The sequence below is a fragment of the Phyllopteryx taeniolatus genome, chromosome 15 (assembly GCF_024500385.1).
Source record: "Phyllopteryx taeniolatus isolate TA_2022b chromosome 15, UOR_Ptae_1.2, whole genome shotgun sequence".
Classification (NCBI taxonomy): domain Eukaryota; kingdom Metazoa; phylum Chordata; class Actinopteri; order Syngnathiformes; family Syngnathidae; genus Phyllopteryx; species Phyllopteryx taeniolatus.
The window spans coordinates 21,780,517-21,805,816 of record NC_084516.1 but is presented as its reverse complement, the minus strand read 5'-3'; the positions used below and the strand labels follow the sequence as shown (position 1 = coordinate 21,805,816).

Genomic DNA, 25,300 nt, shown 5'->3' with positions numbered 1-25,300 from the left:
CCGAATTGACAAACCCGACCCAAGTGTCCGAATGAAGTCGAAAGAACTTCATTCAGGCACTTGGGTCGGGTGGTCGTAGAACGCAAAGCTCCATTTCCCAGAATGACTTGTCGATAGCGAGGAAGTGATCACGACACACGGCGAAACGTCCGTTTTATTGTCGTTACGTGTTCAAGTCGGTTATGTCCTCTTTTTACATGAGGTGATTCGCCAACCTACGGCTACCGGGAGCGACGGACAAGCCGCTCCTCGAAATCAACGCAGCTTCAGGCTGACGTCGCCTTCTTCCTCTTCAACTCCAACTCCGTCTGCATGCGCGTGGACTAAAGGAAGGCAGACAATGTCAAACAATCACGAGCAAGGAGCAAGATGAACAGGTTTGCTTCATAGAACAAAATGAGACTGCAGATTGATTACATAAATAAGCACACCCTAAAACAAAGACTTTTTTTGATGCAACAATTAACAATTTGAATTTTGTAGAATTATGGCCCTGGGATGGCGCGAGAGGAGATGCGATCACGATTCTAAGGGCCCGTGGCTGACACGAGTGCTGCAAATTGTGAGTTGAACCTTAAACTGGATGATTTGGCATTTGCGGTTGCGCAGCAGACCCAACAAAAGAGGCGATGACAGGCTGGATCATTTCTCCACACAATCGCCAACATATCCATGTACCTCCAAGTCTTTGGTGACGGCGTGGTTGGGCCCGTGAGTGACCATGAGAATGCTGTAAGCTTTGCAGATCATGCCGTGGCCCAGCTCGGTCTTCCCCGACTGCCAATGTACGATGCCGGCACGCATGAACGCCAAGCCCAGCTGGGCGTTGTTGCGGGGATATAACTTCCTGTAGATGGGGAACTTACAGTTATTGGCAATGTAGCTGATAAAACATGACACACAAAAGTGTCATTTTATTGGAGTGTCCATCGGGGACCCCTGGACACCCCCCTGGCTCCACCCGTGCTGCTTGATTGTTCCATGTTTATTTTTTAGATTTGACAAAATATACTATTGATATATACTGTGAATCATAACATTCTGGTGTGCACAAATCCCAATTCCAATGACGTTGGGGATGCTAAATTAAAAACACCATACAATGATTTGCAAAACCTTTTCAACCTATAGTCAATTGAATGCACTCCAAAGACACGATATTTAATGTTCAAATTGATGAACATGATGTGCATATATCATCTGAATTTGCGCTGAAAAAGACCTGTTTGGAACATTCCGCAGGTGAATTGGAAACCGGCGAGTGTTACGATTGGTTAGAAAAGGAGCATCCCCGGGAGGCTCAGTTGTTGGGGCGAAGTCCACCGCTTTGTCAACAACTCCATGAGCAAATAGTGCGACTGTTTAAGAACAGCATTTCTCGACGTATAATGGCAAGAATTTGAGACGCTGCATTAAATACGAGCGCCATTGTGTAATTTGCTATGTGGACTCGGGAACATTTAAGAAAACCACAGTTTGTCACTACATCTACCAATGCAAGTGAAAACTGTACCGTGCGAAACCAAAGCCAAATATCAACAACCTCCGGAAACGCCATTTAAACTCTATTGACGATATGAAGGGAGTGTAAAATCTGCAGCGGAAAAAAAATCTCGACTTGTGCTGGCTGCACAACATGCACCGGCACCCATCCGTGCAACGAGAAGAATAAGGACAAGCCTTTCAACCTGATATTAATGAAAGTTCCAGTGTGTTTTTTGCAACTGTTGCACATTGTAGCAACTTCAGTGGCTTCTGAGAGAACTTTCTCCAAAACAGGAGACACCAAATCATTTCCGACAGAAGCAGCTGGATCAGTTCCTCAAAGCTGAGACACTTGCCTTCGCAATGCCAATCTGAAATCAGATTTGTTTTTTCTTGTTCTTTTACATATTTTTATTTGTACTGATTCAGTGTTGTTTCACTTTAAATTAGTTTGATAGAAAAAAGTTAAAAGCTTAAAATATTCATTAGTTCAATTGTAAATAATTGTTTGTTTTTGTAGCATCAAGTAGAGTGAATAAATAAAGGCATATTTTGAAAATAGAATTGAAAAATATTGCATGTGTATGCATCATTTTACATTATTTTTGCGTAAAAATTTAAGTAACAAAATATCTGAAGAGCCGTTCGGGAGCCAAAAGAGCCGGATCTTTTTAGTGAACCGATCCAAAAGAGTCGGTTCCGATCACTAGAACATATGCTGCCATCCAAGCAACGCCTTTTTCATGCTTATTTCAGCAAGACAATGCCAAACCGCATTCTGCACGTGTTACAACAGCGTGGCTTCGTAGTAAAAGAGTGCGGGTACTAGACTGGCCTGCCTGCAGTCCAGACCTGTCTCCCGTTGAAAATGTGTGGCGCATTATGAATCACAAAATACGACAACGGAGACCCCGGACCGTTGAACAGCTGAAGCTGTGCATCGAGCAAGAATGGGAAAGAATTCCACCTGCAAAGCGTCAACAATTAGTGTCCTCGGTTCCCAAACGTTTCTTGAATGTTGTTCAAAGAAAAGGTGATGTAACACAGTGGTAAACATGACCCTGTCCCAGCTTTTGGAACCTGTTCTAGCTATAAAATTCAAAGTGAATGATTATTTGCCAAAAACAATCAAGTTGATCAGTTTGAAGATGAAATATCTTGTCTTTGTAGTTATTCAATTGAATAACGGTTGAAAAGATTCTGTTTTGATTTAACTTTCATACAACGTCCGAGCTTCATTGGAATTGGGGTTTGTAGTAGATCGTGAGGCAGGCCTTACGTGTATCCATCCACCATCCTCTGAGCGTACGCTGCAGCCTCAGGGAACAACCGCTGGAATAAAAGTACCTCGCTGGCTACACTGAGCACACGCAGTTTGTACAGGTGAGTGTCAGCCAGGACGTTCTCCTGCTTCTCCAAACACTCACCGCACAGCTTCACCACCTAGGAGCAGAGACCTGTTAGAACAAAGACCTGTGGGCGTGGCCATATATGGGTGCTCAGAAATGTACCTCGTGGAAATCTTTCTCAAGATGGCACTTCTCGATCTTCTCCAGACAGTCTTCACTAAAGGCAGTCACCTCCTTCAGCTTCTCAGCAGACGGCTATGAGGGACACACGAGACAAGCATGAAGTACCCGTGTTTCAAATGACCCTTCCTGTGCGTTCAATTAAACCTATAGAATCAAATCCCCCCCCCATCTCACTTTGGCCTCTGCGGCAGCCGTCATCAGATCATCCTTGAGGTGCTGGCTGCAGCGCTGGCACGTGCACTCAAAATGGTAACGTTCCATCAGCTTCTTCTTGCGGACACCTGACAGGTTGAGGAAGTCAACGTAGCTGACGGTCAACTCCTGACCCTCAGGGATTTTCCCTAAAGCTCGCAGCTCGATCCTGACAGACGAGACTGGACTTAAGTATTACTCGGTTTCAAAGAGGCAAAATGACAAAAGCAAAGCTGTTTAAGCCCACCGCTTTGTTTGTTACCACTGCCAAGAGTGAGAGGCGTCGCTTTTACGTTTTGTTCGTTACTTAGGGGAACGTCTCAACAAAGGTGCGGATATGGTGCTTTATTTCACTTGTCCCATTTTTATAGTCATTATGACAATTCCTCCCTGTCCGAGAATGTATAAGCGAGATTCTAGCCAAGAATGAGCAACTGGCCCGCAAACTCTCTGTTTTCACTTTTGTTCAAGGAATGTATTTTTTCTCTTTTGCTGTTCACGTCATCACATCGATCGTATGCTAATATACAGCTGGATGAACACAAATCCTTCTCGATAGTTCAATCTGGAACTTGTTGTCGCGGTTTGTTTCAATGCAAGATCCCGAAACTCCCATCAGTCGCTGATGACGCGACACCAGGAGCAACTGGGGATTCGATATCATAGTCAAAGATACTTGGACGTGGTCACGGGGGAGCCGGGGATGGAACTATTCTGCTCTTCCACCCCAGCCACACAAATCCAATTTGGATCCCAACACAGCTTTTCTTTATCCGTTCCTAGACTTGTAATTACAGATACTCACTCACTTCAGTCAATTAGCATACACATACCTCCTCTGAGAATGGAGAGCGGAGCTCACGGCAGTTTGACTGCAAAAGAGAGTCAAATGTTTACACGGGATGCATCGAGCAGCCTTTATTGATATGGTGGAGCCGCCAATCGAAACCAGTTCCGTCATTCTCTGTGCTCCAATGTGAAGCGAGCGCTTGTATGTGACACATACTCGCCATGGTTGAGGACAACAGAGCAGTTGGGCGAGCAGTCGTGGTTGACCAAAGACAGGTTCGGGAAAAGCCCCACACCGACGGCTCGCGGCCCCTTCTGGTCACTCATCGTGAATCCATTGCACGTAATCTGCAGAGACGCACACAAAGGAGGAGGCGTGTCAAGATGAATGTGCCGATGTCAGGGGTAAAAGCAACAGATGTGATTGTTCAACGTTACAATGCCAAAGATGTGTGAGATGTAGTCAACCGAGTGCCGTTTCTTTCCGTAAGACCAATATCCCAGGAAGCTCTGGACGTCGGTCTCGAGCCGTCGAAGGTTCTTCTGCGGCAGGTCAGACACGTGGTCCTCCAGCTGTTCCACCGAGATCAACTGACTGTCTGAGACAATCCCCGAGTCTTTGTGAAGGCGCCAGAGGACACGAGCAGCAAGACTGCAAGCGAAATAAAAAGCACGAGAAGAGTTGAATTGTAAATCCATCACAAGTGCTTCTTTCATTCCGCGACTTGGTCCATTTTTAGACAATCAAAGACCCCTGTGTCATCTTGAAGGGGGAACACAATCATGTTGCAGCACATGATGCACTAGACTGCTCCACTCGGCATCACGAAAAGCCGAACGAACAATGAACAAATAAGAACATTTGACTTCTCGTACATCCTCATTCCACTGCATCTGGAGAGATCCTGGCAAATTCATCTTTGAATCCTCTTCAATCTTTCGGAAAACCCGACTCATTTTGATTGACATTCGAAACAGGATGACAGAGATTGGGAGCTGGGGTCAAAGAACGCGAATAACATTAACAACCCATCTTCAAATGTCAACAATTATTCCCTTTTAAGAAACAGTTTTGGAATGATTTCTGATCGAAGATTTGGTCACTGTACCTCAGTCGTGAGAACTTGGATTTATTGACACATTTCGAAACAACAGCACCTTTACATACACATTAACAGTCTGCATTTTTTTTGCTGGAGTAAAGCAGCCCTCGCCTTGCAAACCCATGGCTCAACCCACGGTTGTCCGCAGTACTCGGCATTGGCCCAGCAGTGCTGTAGTCCTCTCTTTTGTCAATTCTGTGAGCCTAGACACAAAAGAAATGTTAAAAAAAAAAAAAAAGCCAAGGGTGAGGCAAGAGAGTTGACTTGGTGGTGGAGTACACCCTGATCTTGGTTGCCAGCCAATCGCAGGGCACATACAAACAAACAACATTCGCACTCACAGTCACACTTACGGGCAATTTAGAGTCCCCAATTCATGCATGTTTTTGGGATGTGGGAGGAAACCGGAGTGCCCGGAGAAAACCCGCGCAGGCACGGGGAGAACATGCAAACTCCACACAGGCGAGGCCAGATTTGAACCTGGATCCTCAGAACCGTGAGAAGAACGAGGAGAAGAATCATCTTGTCATGAACATGCATGCATGGACACAAAATGTGTTCTCTGCATTTAACCCATCACAGTGAACACATACACATGTTAGTTGAACACACTGGAGCAGGGGGCAGCTGAAGCGCCTGGGGATGAAGACGGATGTGCGAACCGGTCTCCCACCGTGTCGCTGCTGTACAGGGAATGATACAAGGAAAGAGGTTCGCTCAGAAGTGGGACACTGAGAGGAGAAAGAAATAGATGGAGAGGCAACGTATGGCAAAGGTAGAGGTGGCAAAGGCCAAACAAGACGCATATGATGACATGTATGGCAGGTTGGACACTAAAGAAGGAGAAAAGGATCCATACAGGCTGGCCAGACAGAGGGATCGAGATGGGAAGGATGTGCAGCAGGTTAGGGTGATTAAGGATAGAGATGGAAATATGTTGACTGGTGCCAGCAGTGTGCTAGCTCGATGGAAAGAATACTTCGAGGAGTTGATGAATGAGGAAAATGAGAGAGAAGGGAGAGTGTGGTGGACCAGGAAGTGGCAATGATTAGTGAGGGGGAAGTTAGAAAGGCACTAAAGAGGATGAAAAATGGAAAGGCAGTTGGTCCTGATGACATTCCTGTGGAGGTATGGAAGCATCTAGGAGAGGTGGCTGTGGAGGTTTTGACCAGCTTGTTCAACAGAATTCTAGCGGGTGAGAAGATGCCTGAGGAATGGAGGAAAAGTCTACTGGTGCCCATTTTTCAGAACAAGGGTGATGTGCAGAGCTGTGGGAACCCACACAATGAAGTTATGGGAAAGAGTAGTGCAGGCTAGACTCAGGACAGAAGTGAGTATTTGCGAGCAACAGTATGGTTTCATGCCTAGAAAGAGTACCACAGATGCATTATTTGCCTTGAGGGTGTTGATGGAAAAGGACAGAGAAGGTCAGAAGGAGCTACGTTGTGTCTTTGTAGATCTAGAGAAAGCCTATGACAGAGTACCCAGAGAGGAACTGTGGTACTGCATGCGGAAGTCTGGAGTGGCCGTTAGAAGTATGTTAGAATAATACAGGACACGTATGAGGGCAGCAGAACAGCGGTGAGGTGTGCTGTAGGTGTGACAGACGAATTGAAGGTGGAGGTGGGACTGACTGCATCAGGGATCCGCCCTGAGCCCCTTCCTCCTTGCGGTGATGGATAGGCTGACAAGTTAGACTGGCAGATGACATTGTGATCTGCAGTGAAAGCAGGGAGCAAGTGGAGGAACAGTTATAAAGGTAGAGGCATGCACTGGAGAAGAGAAGAATGAAGATTAGCTCAAGTGAGACAGAAAATATGTGCATAAATGAGAGGGGTGGTGGGGGGAGAATGAGGCTACAGGGAGAAGAGATAGCAAGGGTGGAGGGACTTTAAATACTTGGGGTCTACAGTCCAGAGCAATGGTGAGCGAGAGGAAGACCAAAGAGAAGGTTGATGGATGTCGTGAGGGAAGACATGAGGGCAGTTGGTGTTCCAGAGGACGATGCAGGAGAAAAAGGGACAAGTCGAAAGGAAATTAATCAAAACGTTTTAAAGAATATTTTTAGACACTGGTAACTTCAATAAAAAAAAAGTGAATAAAGGCAAGAACATTTATCTTCCTTGTATCGAAAAAATATCGAACCGTGACACTTGAGTATCGAACCGAACCAAACCGAGAATTTTGTGTATTGTTGCACCCCTAGTATGTATACATGTACGTGTATACATACATATATACATATATACACATTCATATATATACACACATATATGGCGGTCGAAATAAGTACTTAACACGTCACCATTTTTCTCACGAATATACTTCCAATGGTGCTCTGTTGACCTGAAAATTTCACCAGATGTTGGAAGCAACCCAAGTAATCCATACATACAAATAAAGTAGACCAAATAAGCTCAGAAATTGAAGTTGTGTGGAATGATGTGAAATGACACATGAGGAAAGGGAGGTGCAAAAAGTAACGGAAAGCCAAGACAACACCTAAAATCGATCAATAATCAAACAGCAATCCAGCCCCTTGTCAGTGCAAATGAATATCAGCTGGTTCGGTCCTAATTGATGGCCTACAAAAAAGGTCTCATTGCCACGGTGTGAGTCATGACACATCACATGATGGATGAGAGCCGAGAGCTGTCTCAAGACCATCGCAAAGTAATTGTTGCAAAACATAACGGTGGCACTTGTTACAGGCGCATATCGAAGCTTCTGAATGTTCCAGTGAGGACGTTTGGGGCCATAAGCCAATCCTACCACCATCAGTTTGCCTCGATCAGGTGCTCCTCGCAAGATTTCGGAATAGCGGCGTAAAATAAGTGTTGAAGTGAATAATCAGAAGAGTTGTCCTAGAGCCAACGACCACCTGTGGAGAGCTTCAAAAAGACCTGGAATTAGCACGTACTGTCCTCGCAAAGAAAACAGTGAGTAAGGCACTCCGCCGCTATGGCCTGTATGCACACTCACCACGCAAGACCCCATTGCTGGGAAAAAAAAAAAAAAAAAAAGCATGTCAAAGCTCGTTAAAAGCTTGCTGAACAACATTTGGAGAAGCCAGTAAAATACTGGGAGAATATAGTCTGGTCGGACGAGAGCAAAATTGAACTGTTTGGATGCCATAATGCACACCACGTTTGGAGGAGAAACAGCATTACACTAAAAACACCAGACCCAACAGTGAAGTTCGGAGGTGGGAACATGATGGTGTGGGGCTGCTTTTCAGCAGATGGTACTGGTAAACTTCACATTATTGAAGGAAGGATGAATGGGCGAATGTACTGAGACATTCTTGGCAAACGTCCGTTGCCATCTACGAGGATGATGAAAACGAAACGAGGGTGGACATTTCAGTAGGATAATAATCCAAAACAAACTGCCAAGTAAACTCTCAATTGGTTTCAAAGGAAAAAAATAAAGCTGCTAGAATGGCCCAGCCAATCACCTGACTTGAATCCAATGGAAAATCTATGGAAAGAACTGAAACTCAAGGTCCGTGAAAGGAGCCCACGGAACCTTCAAGATTTGAAGACTGCTTGTGTGGAGGAATGGGCCAAAATCACACCAGAGCAATGCATGCGACTAGTTTCTCCATACAGGAGGCACCTTGAACCCGTCATTGCCAACAAAGGCTTTTGTACAAAGTATTAAATACTTGTAAACACCAGTTGGTGCGTTCGATACTTTTTCCCTTTGTCATTTCACATTATGACACACAACTTAATTTCTGAGTTTATTTGTTCTACTTTCTTTGTTTCAGCCGCTGTGTATGGATGGATGAATATGGTTCTGGTTTCTTTTGTCCTGTGCCAGTTTTTATTGTCCAGTGAGTCCAGTAGCCGTCTTTTAAAGATTTTTGGTTGGTAAAACAATTGATCATTTCAATTTTCTGGCATTTGTGTTTGGAGTTGTGCATTGGGGTTTAGACCTGGTTTCGGTGTGCCGGAGTGAAAAGGAAAAATGAGGCCGAGTCTTACCGAACATTTTCATCGGGCGCCTTGCCAGCCTTCCTAATGGCCGCACACTCGTTCTTGTGTTCATCCCAGCATGCAGTCTGGCAGGTGCGGTTGCAGTAGAAGGCAAACTGGCACTGGGCGCAACGATGTAGCGTGGCCTGCTGGCGGAAGCAGTTGTGGCATACCTGCATGAACGCGCTGACAGAGTAGAACAACAAATTAGATTTAAAAAAAAAATAATGATGATACATTTCACCCAAATGCGGCGGCACGCTGAAGTTTGCCTGCGTGGGTTTTCTCCGGGTACTCCGGTTTCCTCCCACATCCCAAAAATATGCATGCTAGGTTAATTGACAACTCTAAATTGCCCGTAGGTGCGACTGTGGGTGCGAATGGTTCACACAATAAATGAATGGCTAAATTATAAATGACAGCAGAGTCTTCGAGGACCATTCGACAAATAATTTGCGGAGAGCAAATTAGGATCCGAAGGTCACGCAACCGACACAAGCACGTCAAGCAAGTGAAGTCACGCGCAGGCTCAAATGACGGCTTGTCAGCCACTGTATCTCATTTTGCTGATGTCATGACAGTTGGCGATTTTAGAAATGAGCTCCCGTCCCAGACACGGCTGGCGGAGGCACCTGCAGTCCAAAAACATGCTCACCAAAAGACCTTGGATGCTTTATTCTGTCTAATAAGAGAATAACAGGATCCTCCTACCTGTCAAAGACCACAGCAGCAAAGCTGGCCTCTGCAAAGACCACCTCCCCGGTGCTGAGGTCTCTGCCGGCTCTTAGGCCGCGACCTTTTTGCCCGGCATCAAACAGCTCAACGGTCTCCGTGTTCCCCACCGTCATTGTGTGGGCTGAACAAAACACAAGAGGAGGAAGGTAGGAAGAAAAGAGTAGCAGACAGCGGGCGGGACGGGCCGTGGGTTAGGAAAGCGACAGGGAAGTGCTCGGTTCTCAGGGAATTCTCAGACACGTTTGGGGACGCTGGCTCCTTGGCCCGACCCCTGCCGTAGCCCAAAATACATTCTCCTCCTCTAAGGGGTGCACCGTGTCCCAAGTGTGAGAAGGAAGACCATCAGGGGGAGGCGAGACGGTCTGCGGTGCCAGGGCGGGAGTCTTTCCCTTGTTGGGTTGCCTCCCCTTATGGTATTTTTGTCGGCGGCAGCTGTTGCCTTCCATCGGAGGCACATGACAGATGAAAGAGACGCTCACGCTTGTTTTGATTTCAGGTGGGGGAAACAGCCAATCGGGAAGGAAGCAGCGCGTGGACAACAGCTTTACTTTTATGCCATTTGCACACGATAGGTCTACAGGATTACAGATGGTGTCATAGTGCAGCCTTACACAAAGTATACCGATCTGGATGAGGGAGCACTGCACTGTGGCAGAATTGTCATTCTCCATGAACCAGGAAGTAGCCTGCTCGCACTGACTCATGCCGCCATCGCTGTGGACCAGTAGTATCGGACTTTCTCAGGGCCAAGATCTCCGCCGCTGTCACCCAGAACACTGAAACAATCAGGAGTGTGTCCGCAGCCCATCAAATTTGATCAAGGGCAGCGAAGGTGATGATAATGAACCTCAAGAAAGCATTTCACCCTCTACAATGATGGAGAGGAGATACAGGAGGGAGAGCTTCAGGTTTCTTGCGGTCCTAGCTCGCCTGCTCCACAAACCTCTCTTACCACGTGGGGAAGGAAAAACCAAGATCTCTTCCTCAGGAACCTCGAGATCTTCCTTACAAGTGCCTGCTGCTGTATGGTGAACGAATGTCACGACCACGCGCCACATTTACTCAAGTAACATTTTGGATGCATTGTACTTGTCAGAGTCGTTTGAATGCATCATACATTTTGCTTTGACTTGAGTATTGATGTCAAGAAGAAGCTGTACTTTTACTCAGCCGCATGACGTGTGTTTACATTATAGACTCTGCAAGAAACAACAGCGGCTTTGTCACGCGGCGCAGTCACGAGTTGGACCCGACGTGAACATTTCAGCCCGCTTCTAACTTGACAAAACAGCATGCGGTGAGTTTACGGATGTTTTGGCTGAATCGTGCATCTTTGGGGGGGTACATTCTGCAAAACCATTCCTTCCTTACACAGCGCGATGACGTCGTGTGGCGAACAAGCGATCGCAACAGAAACAAAAATGGAATCCATCGTTTAATAGAATTAGTAGTGTAATACACAGTTAGTACAGTGCTGGGATTTCTTCCTAAAAAATGCACAGAGGTGAAGATACAGGCGAGGTCCGCATGATATTGCGGGCAAATATTTTGGAGTCACAGCAAACTACGTAGACATTTTTGACATGTTCATCAGAATGTAACTTCAAGCACATGCCGCGTACAAGTCAAATTACCGTGACAGATTTAAAAAAACAAAAAACAATCAATCAAGAGTTCCAATAAAAGGCCATAGAATATATTCAGTATGCTGACAGATGGTTGCTTTTCAGAATCATTGATTCAAAAGCTTGATCAACCGTGTAAAAAGAGACGACGAGTTACTGTACCATTGATTTAAAGCAAAACAAATGCAGCTTCCACGACAGATGCAAGCGGACCAAAGGAAGCATCTGAACGCTCGGCGACGGGAAGCGCGCTGTGCGAAAATGCGCCGTACGCTCTACACGTCGTAGAAGTCCACGTGATCTCCCGAAGCGTATTTGTCTTCGAGCAGGATCTTCATCAGCTTAGCGCAGGAGGCCTCGCACGTCAGCAGCTGGCCTTCATCGAACATGTCTGAATACGTCTTCCTTAAGCTCAACTCCCCGGTTTTGGTCCTGGCTACTAACTGCATGTCCGTGTCCAAGGGACCTGGTTAAACGCGCAACACGAGAGAAAACATCTTTAAACACCCAGGAAAATCAGTTCAGAGGTTTGTTTCCAAATACGTTTCAAGATAGGTGCTGAAAACGTGCCAAGAGTGACAAGTGTGTACTGCTCAACAGCTTGACCCGGAAACAGAAAAAGTAAATACATTGAAGAAATGAAAACGAAGCAAAATTCTAAATGTAAACAAGCCCCCCACCTGGAGCGTAGTTGAGCACGCGCAGGTCTGGCTCCTCTTCCGCCAGAACCTTGAACATCATTTCTCTGGCCGCCTTGCCAGTACAGTACAGCACCCAAGAGGGGAACGGCTTCACGGCGCACAGCGACGAGATGTTGACCACGCAGCGGCGCAGACCCGACCGCTTCGGAAAGGCCTGCAGCACACCGGCGGTAAGGCACAAAGCGGAGCTTACGTTGAAAGACAGGTACGAGTCCACCTCGGCCATGCTGGTGAAGCCTTTGGCGAAGCGGGACACGTCGCCAAGTGCGGCTGAGAAGACACAACGGCTTACAATGAAGATCTCACTCGGTAACGGGAAGATTCAAAGACGGCAAGCAGCCGTGAAAACTCCGACTTGAGGCAGGCCCGTGCCCACCTGCACCCGGTGCCCGCTTCGAGCCGTGCCGCATGAATAGCATCCTCCTCTTCAGGCACTCGTTCTGGAAAACGACTGAGGAAAATCGCTGGCGGTTTCACTTCACTTCAAATAATGACTCAAGTACTGAGTAAACGGTGATTAACTTCAAGTGCTTTTCCTAACATATCAAATCAACGACATTGTTTAAGGCGTCTCGAGATTCAAATGAACTCTGCTGGTTATTGGCAAGCTTTTATTTTGAAGGCGGCTTCATTACCGTAATGCCGAGTGTGAACTAAATTGGGCGAATGATTGCAATAATAGAAAGCTTGTTCAAATGGATGCAAGCGCTACGTTGCGCTAACGAGGCTTCGTCATGTGCACAGTTTTCATGTGGCGATATTGGGGACGTGACGTCACCTCGCAAATGGCCAACATGCGACGCCTGCGGACGGGGAAGGCGCTTACCGGCGTTATTGACGAGAATGACGTGTCGTGTGTCGGCCGAGAAAGCTTCTTTGGCCGCCCGGACGACGTTCTCCAGCGCTCCCTCCAGGGACAGATCCGCCACCGCGCAGCGAACGTCCAGGTCCGACGCGGCCAGCTCCGTCTGGAGAGCCCGCAGCTCGTCTCCGGAGCGGGCGACCAGGACGAACACCGACTTGGGCTCCACCAGGCGGGCCATGTCCTTCGCGACGGCCCGGCCGAAGCCTCTGGACGCCCCGGTGATGATGCACAAAGCTCGGCCGAGCTGCTGCTCCATTCTCGCGGCGGCGCGAAGTGGGGAGCGCGAGGCGAGCGCGCCTCTTGCTTCTTCTCGTAACGGGGGGCGTGGCCCGCGCACACTTGTCGCGCGGCCGCCATCTTTCGGTGTCACGCTGCTTGACGGCATCGCGTGAAGGGGGAGGGGGGGCCAAAAACCCAAAGGGAGAACCGATCACGTACATTTGCTCGACAGCAAGGCGAGCGGAACACGAATAGACGTTTATTGTACTTGATTTGACTTTGGCGACTGCCTGTGTCGCGCACAGCGTCGCTACTGTGCAAAATGGCCACCATTACATTGGATTGGAAGTTTGCTGCAGCCGCGTGAAGCTGGCAGAGGGGGGCCAAAAGTGCAATACAAGTATTGAGTCAGCTCCTTAATGCCTACATCAGATTTTAGCTCCGATATGTATTATATTTCATATTTATTAGCTATCACAGGTGATTTCCCAGATCGGGAACGACAAAACGTCTTGTAGTGTGACATATCAACGACAACATGTCCGCCGACAGCGCACTTTGACGTCGACCAATAGGATTGCGCATCGCCTCCCTTCTTTGCCGTTGTCAACATTTATTCAGTCGCTATGGAATCAGATTTGTGACAAAAAGATTCATACAAAACCGGATACAAGCGGCCGAAATGGGTCCGGGCTCTCCCTTAGCTATAGGGCGAGAAGCTCGGTCATCTCAGAGTAGAGTCGCTGCTCCTCCACATCGAGAGGAGCCAGATGAGGCGGCCGGGGCATCTGATTCGGATGCCTCCCGGACGTGTTCCGGGCACGTTCATTTTGTCCAATACATCAACTCTCTGCCTTGAAAGAGACGACTCCTACACTGTGAGGTGTTAATTCCAAAACGGAAATCTCATCTGCAGTTAGTTTAACAGCATTCATCGCCACAGCGACGACAAACTTTTCGCAGTGTCGACAGATATTTAACAAATGCTTTTTTTGGTTTGTTTTTTGCAACTTTGTCTATCCATCCACCATGAACCGTAGCCCTTATCTTGTGCCAAAGGGAAACTGGATCCTATCCCAGCTGTATCACAGCGAGCGGCACTGTACACCGTGCGCTGATGATCAGTCAATAACAGATAATGAATACAATGAAAACTTTATTTTGCAGACACATTTCAGTCGTTGCAATCCACCGGCCTTTAAAGTTTCCGCTTTCCTATATCAAACTCAAGTACCACCTAAAAAAATACAGTGCTTAACTCCAAGTGCCATTATAATGACCAACATTAAAATACAATAGCATAGTAGGCCTAAGTGTTAATCAAAAAATGAGACCATTTTTTTAATGATTATTATTCCTAAAAGGCATAGTTTATATTATTATAAGCCACTGTAACATGCACAGTTTGAACATTAACGCTGCGCTTAAATCCATCCGTCCATCCATTTCCTTTAGCGCTTGATCCTCACACGGGTCACGGGCATGGAGCCTATCCCAGCTACCTTCGGGCGGGAGGCGGGGTACACCCTGAACTGGTCGCCGGCCAATCGCAGGGCACATACAAAACAAACAACCATTGGCACTCACATTCACACCTACGGGCAATTTAGAGTCGTCAATGAACCTAGCACGCATGTTTTGGGGATGTGGGAGGGGGCCGGGGATTGAACACCGGACCTCAGAACAGTGAGGCAAACGCTCTAACCAGTCGTCCGCCGGCAAATAAATAAATACATGAATTAATGAATGAATTAATTACAAAAAGTGAAGTACAACCTAACTGTGGAGGCAACAGGTTTCAAACTCAAGGTCTGGGTGCCAGATCTGGCCGGCCACCTTATTTTGTGCGGCCCGTGAAAGCTAATCATGTGTGTCAACCGCCATCTCTCTTGCTAAAATCTGTACCAAATTAAATGTAATAAATGGTAAGGTTGGGATATTGCAAGCATTTTTTTGTTAGCAAAAGGAGCTTAAACATGGTTGAACAAATACTACATTTATAGTTATGCATCATTTTGTTGTGCATGCAGGTAATATGATGAGGCGATTAAACATTTATATGGCTTCATAGTCATAACGGCTAACGACTGAGGGAAGCCGCAACTACGATGTAGCCCGTGACAAAACATGAGTTTGCTACCTCTGGTGTAGGCAGTGATTCTTTTGCGACCCACGAGAGTGAACCCACGTACCAACAGTGGTACTAGTGCCACACTTTGAGAATCGCTGCATACATCGTATTTATTTATTTCATAAGGAGTCATGTTGATGAAAACTTGTCAATGTCCACACATGCATTTTTAAAGTGTGAAATGGTCATATACCGTGCAGCCTTTCATGAGGTTACATTCAACAATGTTATAAAACAATAATAACAATTATTTGAAAAAAGATCATTATAATGCTCATTATGGTCTGACACTTGTAGCCTCCAACCTGCTTTTGTTTGGGTCTTTTTGGCTTTATTTTAAAAATACTTCATTTCCACTTCAGTGATCTAGCTGCACACAAAGCTACACAAAGATAATGTGATATTACATTAATTTGTATAATAAATGTAGAAAACCACCTGTCCTAGATTGCATAAATAGTCTTTGTTCTTTTGGATGGAAGAGGAATGTACAAACCCCAATTCCAATGAAGTCGGCAAAAACAGAATACAATGACTTGCAAAACTTTTCAACGTATATTCAATTGAATACCCGGGAAAGACGATATATTTCATGTGCAAACCGATGAACGTTAGTGGTTTTTGTTTGTTTTGTTGCAAATATTCTCTCATTTTCATCATCAAAACATTCAGAGAATCTAAACTATTGTCTGCACGTTAAGTGGCAAGGCCGAAAACCAACATTGAATGATCGTGACTGCATAAAGAATATTGCCTGCATGTGGGCTTAGGAACACTTCAGAAAACCATCTTCAGTTAAAGTTCATGAAAGGTGAAAGCCATATATCAACAAAACCCGTAAACGCATTAGATGGGCCCGAGCTCGTGTGGAAAAGTGTGCAGTGGTCCGACGAGTCCACATTTCAAATTGTTTTTGGAAATCACGGATGTCGTTTCCTCCGGGCCAAAGAGAAAAACGACCATCCGGATTGTCATCAGTGCAAAGTTCAAAATCTAGTTATCTGTGACGGTATTGGGGTGTGCGTTAGTGCCGATGGCATGCGTGCTGCACATCTGTGAAGGCACAGTTAATGCTGAAATGTAGATTCAGGTTCTGGAGCAACATATGCTGCCATCCAAGCAACGTCTTTTTCACGGACGCCCCTGCTTATTTCAGCAAGACAACGCCAAACCAAATTACAACAGCGTGGCTTCGTAGTAAAAGAGTGCGGGTACTAGACTGGCCTGCCTGCAGTCCAGACCTGTCTCCCATAGAAAATGTGTGGCGCATTATGAAGCGGAGACAACGGAGACCCCGGACTGTTGAACTGCTGAAGCTGTCCGTCAAGCAAGAATGGGAAAGAATTCCACCTAGAACGCTTCAACAATGAGCGTCCGCAGTTACCAAACGTTTATTGAATGTTGTTCAAAGGAAAGGTGATGTAACGCAGTGATAAGCTTGACCCTGTCCCAGCTTTTTGGAAAAGTGTTGCAAGCATCAAAATCAAAATGATTGATTTTGTACTGACGATATCAGTTTGAACATACAATATCTTGTCTTTGTATGGTAAGTAATTTCATATAGTTTGAAAAGGATTTTCAAATCATCGCATTCTGTTTTTTCTTCACATTTTACACAATGTCCCAACTTCAATGGAATTGGGGCTTGTAGGAAATTCATCACTTAAACAAGATAAAAAAAAAACAATGGTAGTGGGAAACCAAAAGGAAGCACAAGAACTCTAAAAACAAAAAAACTGCATCAGTTGCACGTCTAAAAGCTGAAGCAGATGTTGAGGAAAAACTACATGCTTGATTCATTGTGACCGCGTTTGTCATTTTCCAAATCACTATCTTGTGAGATGAGCTTGTAAGGTTTCTTCCTCTCTTTCTCCTCCAGCACCGAGTTTCCCATCTCCACATCCTTGCTGCGAAGCTCGTGTCGAGAGAGGAACTCTATGATGCCGGCTCCGATTGAATCGCCCAAAACGTTGGTGGTGGTACGCAGACGGTCCCTATCACACGAGAGAAAGAGGATGTTAAAGATCAGCGTTTACAACATTGATTCATCTCCATTTAACGTTTACAGAAGCATCGTAAGGCACCTTCGGGATCTACGTTACCTTGGTGGTGTTTGGCAAAATCTCCTCCTGCTTTGAAAGAAATAAGACCTATCTACCGTGTCTGTGATGGTTGTTGTTACAAGTGTGGAACGTGTGTGATAACCTGCTTTGTCTGCTTCATCTTAACAGTTAGCGCATGAAAAGGTAGACTTATCAGCCATGATCGGAAGTAGACTGAGGGAGTAGAAGGCAATTGAAGGGCTTGTAACTCACAGTTGTCAAAGACTGGGATTTCTGTCTATTTTTTATCCAGGCCTGACACCGGCGGTGGCTAAGTATTGGGGCACTGGCTGGAAATTGAACCCGCGCTGTCTGCATGCAAGGCAGCGACATGTGCAACTACACTGGGTCACGAAGAATACAGAGCTAAAAAAAAGAATGCCCATCCACTTATCATTTTTTCTTCTTCTGGTCGCAGGGGCAGCAGCTTGAGCAGCGAAGCCCAGACTTCCCTCTCCCCGGCGGCCATTTCGTCCAGCTCTTCCAGGGGGATTCCAAGTATTTCCTAGGCCAGCTGGGGGAGACATAGTCTCTCCAGCGGGTCCTGGATGGTCACTGTGACTTCCTCCCAGTGGGAGTGCTCTGAAAACCTCACCAGGGAGGCATCCGCGGGGCATCCTAACCAGATGCCCCACCGACCTCATCCGGCTCCTCTTGACGCAGCTCCCCTCTGAGCCCCTCTCGGATGACCGAGCTTCTCACCCGGTCGGTCCTAAGTGAGCTCGCCCTGAAGAGTGAACTCCTTTCTGTGATCTTATTCTTTCGGTCACAACCCGCAGATCGTGTCCATAGGTGAGGGTGGGAACGTAGCTTTACCGGTAAATTGCCGGCTTCACCTTTCGGCTCAGCTCCTTCTCCACCACAACAGACCGATGCAGACTAGTCTGCATAACTGCAGATCAACTAGCGCCAATCCGCTAGTTGATCTCCCGCTCAATTCTTCCCTCACTCATGACCAAGACCCCACATTACTTAAACTCCTCTACTTGGGACATGATCTCTTCCTGAACCCGGAGAGGGCACTCAACCCTTTTCTAACTGAGGACTATAGCCTCAGATTTGAAGGTGCTGAGTTTTATCCCAACCACTTTACACTCACAGTAGCCGCGAACCGCTCCAGCGAGAGGTCAAGAGCGGATCTTGATGAAGCCAACAGAACCACATCATCTGCAATAAGCAGAGACGTAATACCAAGGTCACCAAACCGGACCCCTGCGACGCCTTGGCTGTGCCGAGAAACTCTGTCCATAAAAGCTATGAAAAAAATCTGTAACAAGATTCTGTCCATTTACGTTCTGAACACAATTGGTAACAAAGTGGAGCCTTGGCGGAGTCCAACACTCACTGAAAAGGCGCCAATGCGGCCCAAACACCGACACAAGTCATAAAAGGACCAAACGGCCCACATGAGGGAGTGCAGTACCGCATACTCTCGTAGCACTCTCCACGAGACTCCCCGAGGGACACAGTCGAATGCCTTCTCCAAGTCCACAAAGCAGACTGGTTGGATGAACTCCTACGCACCCTTCCAGCACCATGCTGAAGGTGTAGAGCTGGTCGACTGTTCCTTGGCCAGGACGAAAACCACACTGATTTGACTTCCTGACAGACCCTCCTCTCCAGCACCCCCAATAGACTTTACCAGATTGGGAGGGTGAGGTCTGTAATCCCCCTGTACTTGAACCTCAAAAAAGGTGGACCACCACCCCAGTCTGCAATCCAGAGGCCCGGGCGCCTGCCACAGAGGAGTTTTTTTTTTTAACTAGCTCTGCAACTTCAACTCCAGAGACAGGTGAGCCCGCTGCAGAACCCCCAGACTCTGCTTCCTCATAGGAAGGCATGTCAGTGGAATTGAGGAGGTCATTCCAAGTGCATTCTAATATACAGTAAGTATTCTCCCCACCGATGACACTAATTTAAAGTGGCGGTGTTCCATACATCAAGTCAACAATGCAAATCTTTATGTGGTGCTAACATGGTTCGGTCAATGTTAGCTGATTTACAAACATCAACTACCCTCTGTTGTTTTAGAACAATGTGAATGATGGTTTTCTACTCATTTTTCCGATGACTGTATGCTCCAGAAAAAGGACAGATGTTCATATTTGGACCATCCTAGTTGAGGAGACAGGGATTTTTCCACATTGCCCCAGTTAGCTGAGCAATTTCTGAAAAGGGTCTTCTAATTGGAATGATTAATTTGGGCAACCTAATTACGTTTCTATGTTAAAACTCAGTCCAGAAAATATTCAATACAAAGGGAAAGATGTAGAGCAGGACTTCAGGGAGAACGGAAAAGTGTGTCACTAGGTGGTAGTAGAGATGAGGATACGTTTGACCTTTAAAATGACAACTGTGATTCATGTCGGCGCGTGAAGGCAGGTTCCGCTCTTCGCCGCGTCACGCGATTACATTTCCGACGGCACAGGGTACTCACAGGAACCAATCGACTGCAATGATCAGAGTAATGTCGTCGGTAGGAAGTCCAACAGACGTCAGTACAATCACCATCGTGACCAGGCCTGCTTGGGGGATCCCAGCAGCTCCGATACTCGCTGCGGTTGCTGTAATACTTCATTAAAGGGCAGAAGGTTCATTCCTATATATTTGCTATTCGTTATTATAGTCGTCCTTTGTTCACTCTTACCTGATGGTGATGATCTGACCAAAGTTCATCTCCATGTTGTTGACTTGGGCAATAAAAATGGCTGCCAGCGCTTCATAGAGAGCGGTGCCATCCATGTTGATGGTGGCACCCACGGGCAACACAAAGCGAGTAATTCGCTTGTCTATCTTGTTGTTCTCCTCCAGACATTTAAATGTGACAGGGAGGGTGGCCGAGCTGCGAGACGACACAACGGAAACGAGAAATGTTTGCACCAAAGCAGACCTTACCGTGAATTGGATGCCGACGGTTCGATTCGGGCCTCACCTTGAGGAGGTGCCCAACGCCGTGACCAGAGCTTGCACAAGGCCAGCGATGAAAATGAAAGGGTTCTGCCGAGTGATGACAAAATACAGCGTGGGAAGAATAAGAACGCCATGGATCATTAGGCCAATTATAACTGTGATAGTATACATGCCCAACTGGCCACCCATCTGTGTAAGATCATCCATCTCCACTATTTTCCCTGCAATGAGGAACAGGATGCCAATAGGAGCGTACCTGAAAGGAGGAAGAGGTCATGTTAAGAGCGCTGTACCGGAAAGACAAATGGAACAGGAGGTGAAAAGTCAAGTCCTACCACATGATGATGGCAACCAGCTGCATGATTGCTTCATTGAGGCCGTCAAAGAAATCCCTTAGGAGCTGGCCTTGCTCCTTCATGTTGCCAATTATCAGCCCAAAACACATCGAGAAGACCACCAAGCCCAGCGCGTTGACTCCATTCACCTGACCGGGCACCGGTATCACTTCCTCTCGGGTGATCTCCATGACCTCCTGGGTGTCGTTGGTTGTATTAAAGAGGGTGTCGTTCACTGTCACCGTCACGTGAATGACTCGTTTTCCGTATTTTGTTTTGAACTGGACAAAGAAATGATGACGCTCGGTTAGATAGGCCAGCCGACCGTAGATACTCCACATTCGCATACGTTACATCGTCATCGTCCATCCATACTCAGCTGCCATCAAAAAGTATTTGGGGACTGCACCCAAGCGAGTATACCTCGGCACCATCCCAATGAGCTGGAGCCAAGCCCAGCAGACTTCGGGCTCGAGGCGGGGTACACTCTGAACTGGTCACCAGCCAACCGCGGGGCACGTATGGACAAAGAACCATTCACACTCACGTTCAACCCTTCAGACAATTTCGAGCCTTCAACTCACTTAAAAACAACAACAACAACAACAACAACAACAACATCTTTTTGGACAAGGAGAACTCCAAACAGGAAGGCTAGAGCCCGGATTCGAACCCCCCAACCTCGGAAACGTGAGGCAGATGTGCTCACTCGAAAGCCGCCGAATTCCTTGTGTGTTTTGGACATACTTGGCAAATAAAGATGATTCTGATTCTGATTCTGATTCTGATTCTGAGAATCAGCATGTCGGGACACAAGCACTTAGCAAATGAGACGCGAATGTGGGGGCTCACCTGTTGTGTGCAGGCTTGGACCAAGTTTGGAGGAAACATATTTCTGAAATGAGAATCCACTCACTTAGAGATGATTGAACGCAAAGAAGTAAGAATGTTTCATGCACCCGCGAGTAGTCTACTTTCTTACAGTAAGTACATCATTGCACGCTACCTAATCAGATCCAAAAAGGCATCTGCAGGACTGACTTGCTCTATCATTTGTTGTTTCCCAAACTCATCTTTAGAACCTTTTCCTGGGTGGATGATAAGGACAATGAGGATACCAATGAAGACTGCAATAAAGGTAGTGGTCATGTAGTAAATCACAGCTCTCATGCCCATTTTCCCGGAGGCTTTGCTGTCCAAAGCTGCCATTCCTAATGCACACAAGGGTGGGGGGGGAAAAAAACATTACAGTATTTAAGCATCTGGACATGAACGTTCTCAGAACCCCAGCGAATACGGACGGGGAGAATATATTAATAGCACATAGAAAGGCCCGAGGTGTCACACATTTCAACTCTCTTAATCATCAAAGGTCATGACTTTGACGCAGGCAAAAGCAAATAAGAAAGCACGACTTTTCAATCTGCCGTTAGCGGTAGCGTATGCTCGCTACGATCTAACTTCAGCCCCCACTTTAGACCAAAGCTGCGAGAGCAGAACCGGAGACGAGTATGATTGCAAGGAGTCTGGAACCTCGCTCACCGCACAGCACCCGACCGGCCGGGATTCGTTCAAGCAAAATGACGACGACTTCACGCCGTAGCTTATTGGAAACCGCCGCCAATAAATACAGCTCAGATCAGACGCTGAAATGATCTTAGGTTCAGCAACCTTTGTACCTGTTATTAGACTGGAGACCAATAAGGGTAGAACAAGCATCTGCAGCATTCTCATCAGTAGCTCTCCAGGGAAAGAGAAGTACTTCACCTCTCGATACGACATCTTATAGGGACGCAATGCAAATCCAAGAACGATTCCTACGAAGACAACGAAGGTGTGGGTCAGGGCGTCTGTCATCTCGTGTCCGAGGAAATGCATCGCCTTTACTTTTCGATTTAGTTTGAAAAGGCATACGTACCCACAACAACTGCGCCGACTGTGAAGAGCACAAAGGCATTCTTTTTGAGGAAGGTCCGGATGTCCTCTTTGGAGATCTCCTCCACTTTCCTCTTGGCCTTCATGGTGCGTATGTGGATGCCTTCTCTGAAACGCTGCATCCTGCTGCGCTGGACCGAACATTTACGGTCAGTGAGGTTGACGGGGTGGGGGGGGGGTGGGGGGGGTGGGGGGGGGGGGAGATCTGTTCGTCCGGATAGTGCATTTATTCGACATGATGGAGGCCGACATGTAAGGGTGATGTGACGACGGTTCTTAGGGCGGCCCTAGAGAATAATATTTTCAATTTGCGGCGGGCGGCGCACGCTCTTGACCTCCTGAGCGCTGACACATAATGATTGATAAAAAGACATTCAAAGGTTCACTTGGAGCAATTGGGAACATGAATACTTGAAATCATTTTCATTGGATGAAGCCGTGAGCTCTTTATGTTTATTTGAGGGAAATCTCCGATGCCCTAACTCTACTCGGAGCACGTTTCCGAACGCGCCATCGTTCCGTAGAGCGTCCTGATATCGTAAACCCTCCAGCGTCCTTCGACTCTGGCCTTTGGAACGACTTTGCTTTCGCGTTGTTCCAGGTGGCGAGCGCGTCATAGACAAAAGTGCAACGACATCGGCGGAAATACCACAAACACGACATCCCGTTGACGCCGACATCGCCACAATGTGAAAACAAGTGGCAGACAAAAACAAAAGGAGCACGCGTCCTACAAACACTTTACGCGACGTATTTGGACAGCACGATTCCAACGGGGCAAAATCAATGAACCGGGCTATTACTACTTTTATTGCTGTCGACATGCGACCCTTTCCCAACGTTTGTTTGTCGTCTAACTTGGTTTCACGACATGCTGCGGAGCGGACACTTGAGCCCCGTTCCTAAGATTCCTCGGCGAACCCCGCCGTGGCTTTGACCTCGGACGGCCTGATGTCGAGAGCTACGCACGACGACCTGACTTCTGGGCGCTGCGCGACTGCGCAATGCTCCATGAGAAGCAACCTTCTTCAGACACGCCTCCTCGACACGCACTACTGATGACTTCGCAAATGACCAGGTCATTTTATGTTACATAATATTTTAGTTTCTGGACACGGTGAATTTTGGGTTTTGGTTTTCCGAAAGTCCAAATTGATACATATATATGAAAAATATATATGTCACTGTGTGTGCGTGTAGTGCATCTCAATAATATGAGTTCCGCTTTTTGAATTGAACTGCCGAACTAAATGGAGCTTTTGACCCGATTCTAATTTATCGAGATAAACCTGCGACGGGAATGTAGATCATGCGGTCGCAGCTGCGTGGCTAGTTACGGTATAACTTTCATTTCCCGCGGAGCAATTTATTTTTAAAATATACTCTGTTGCGCAGAATGCCGCACAGTCGATGGGGGATTTCGTCAGATACATTAGTTTTGAATTCATATTCTTTCTACACGCTGGTAATTCCAATAAAATTCATTGAAAAAGGCAAGAAAAATGTTTTGTCTTGAAAAATATCGAACGCTTAATTATCGAACCGAACCGTACATTTTATATCTATCTATATATCTATATCTATCGATATAGATATATATATAGGTTGCCACACACCTCTGAAATGCTGCTGCTTGGTTCTTCTCAGCTGAGGATTATCTTGCAGGTGTAACGAGGGAAGCCGTTTGAGATCTTTCTGGATTCAGGAGAACAGAGTAACTAAGTGCACGACATAGAATATGAGGAGAGGCGAGATGGTGCTCCCCTACTCAGAACTGGAATCGGGAGGGGAGGGAGCAGAAGAGACAGGGCGGGAGACCAAAGAAGACCAATTAGAAAGTGATCCTCCCATTGGTCGGTTTTCCCGGTGACACATTTTCAGGCAAAACTTACAGTGGTGTCCTCTCATCCTTCGCTCCGGTCTTTTCCTCCGTTTCTCTGCGTCTTCCTTAGCTGGGCCAGAGGAGACGAGGATGGCTGGCAGGGACGTTCTGATGGTCCAATCCAGTCGGTATTGGGGGGGGGGGGGGGGGGGGGGGTTAATAACCTTCCGTTCACAAATAAATGACTAAGAGCTCACCATGAAGTCATGTATGTTTTTTCTTTTTTTATTGAACCTTATCCAGGTGAGATATTTGCAATGACAACCTGGCTGCAGACAGCAGAGTAAAACAAAGCAAAAATAGAAGCCAATATATATATATACAAACTGTACAATGTGATACAGTAACCAGTGAAATATTACATTACATCATAGCACATGGTGAATAAAAGGTCCATGAAAGGCATGTGAGAGGATGTTCTCTAAAGCTGGAGGACTTGCATGAAGAAAAATGGAATCTCCTGAATCCTCTGCCATTCCTCCTCGCAGATCCTCTCCAGTTCTGTCAGGTTGGATGGTGAACGTTGGTGGGCCGCCATTTTCAGGTCTCTCCAGAGATGCTCAATTGGGTTGAAGTCAGGGCTCTGGCTGGGCCATTCAAAAACAGTCACGGCGTTGTTCTGAAGCCACTCCTTCGTTGTTTTAGCTGTGTGCTTAGACTCATTGTCTTGTTTGAAGGTGAACCTTCAGCCCAGTCTGAGGTCCTGAGCACTCTGGAGAAGGTTTTGGTCCAGGATATCCCTGTACTTGGCCGCATTCATCTTCCCTTCCATTGCAACC

At 46.7% G+C, this 25,300-nt stretch overlaps 3 protein-coding genes and 1 long non-coding RNA gene across 11 annotated transcripts; 1 reads left to right on the top strand and 3 right to left on the bottom strand.

The window, feature by feature from the left end:
* Positions 1-136: 136 nt before the first annotated feature.
* On the bottom strand, positions 137-9,972 carry LOC133489975 (histone-lysine N-methyltransferase Smyd1-like). Its single transcript, XM_061799368.1, has 10 exons — positions 9,793-9,972; positions 9,091-9,267; positions 4,437-4,650; positions 4,216-4,346; positions 4,043-4,081; positions 3,192-3,378; positions 2,997-3,089; positions 2,765-2,928; positions 679-847; positions 137-323 (listed from the first exon to the last, which is right to left on the bottom strand). Exons 1-10 carry the CDS (start codon positions 9,927-9,929, stop codon positions 267-269), a joined length of 1,368 nt encoding a protein of 455 aa, XP_061655352.1. The 5' UTR covers positions 9,930-9,972; the 3' UTR covers positions 137-266.
* LOC133489980 (uncharacterized) lies at positions 251-22,784 on the top strand. 6 transcript variants are annotated; one of them, XR_009792070.1, is made up of 6 exons: positions 251-377; positions 484-562; positions 11,013-11,113; positions 17,237-17,432; positions 17,878-21,687; positions 21,784-22,783. It is a non-coding gene; the product is annotated as an uncharacterized LOC133489980 (long non-coding RNA). The 6 variants fall into 6 exon arrangements; XR_009792068.1 differs by lacking the exons at positions 251-377; positions 484-562 and adding exons at positions 10,096-10,229; positions 10,313-10,882 and having other exon boundaries at positions 21,784-22,784; XR_009792069.1 differs by having other exon boundaries at positions 309-562.
* spra (sepiapterin reductase a) lies at positions 11,239-13,428 on the bottom strand. 2 transcript variants are annotated; one of them, XM_061799374.1, is made up of 3 exons: positions 12,969-13,428; positions 12,122-12,296; positions 11,239-11,907 (listed from the first exon to the last, which is right to left on the bottom strand). In XM_061799374.1, the coding sequence occupies exons 1-3, from the start codon at positions 13,362-13,364 to the stop codon at positions 11,717-11,719; spliced, it is 762 nt and encodes a 253-aa protein (XP_061655358.1). In that variant the 5' UTR covers positions 13,365-13,428; the 3' UTR covers positions 11,239-11,716. The 2 variants fall into 2 exon arrangements, with proteins under 2 accessions (XP_061655358.1, XP_061655357.1); XM_061799373.1 differs by having other exon boundaries at positions 12,122-12,412; positions 12,969-13,406.
* Positions 16,931-24,396, bottom strand: LOC133489973 (excitatory amino acid transporter 1-like). Of its 2 annotated transcripts, none has more exons than XM_061799365.1 (10): positions 24,256-24,396; positions 22,623-22,765; positions 22,384-22,521; positions 21,711-21,915; positions 21,557-21,599; positions 20,705-20,985; positions 20,392-20,625; positions 20,107-20,301; positions 19,897-20,031; positions 16,931-17,351 (listed from the first exon to the last, which is right to left on the bottom strand). In XM_061799365.1, the coding sequence occupies exons 2-10, from the start codon at positions 22,759-22,761 to the stop codon at positions 17,141-17,143; spliced, it is 1,581 nt and encodes a 526-aa protein (XP_061655349.1). In that variant the 5' UTR covers positions 22,762-22,765; positions 24,256-24,396; the 3' UTR covers positions 16,931-17,140. The 2 variants fall into 2 exon arrangements, with proteins under 2 accessions (XP_061655349.1, XP_061655350.1); XM_061799366.1 differs by having other exon boundaries at positions 22,623-22,770; positions 24,256-24,393.
* Between the last annotated feature and the right edge of the window lie 904 nt (positions 24,397-25,300).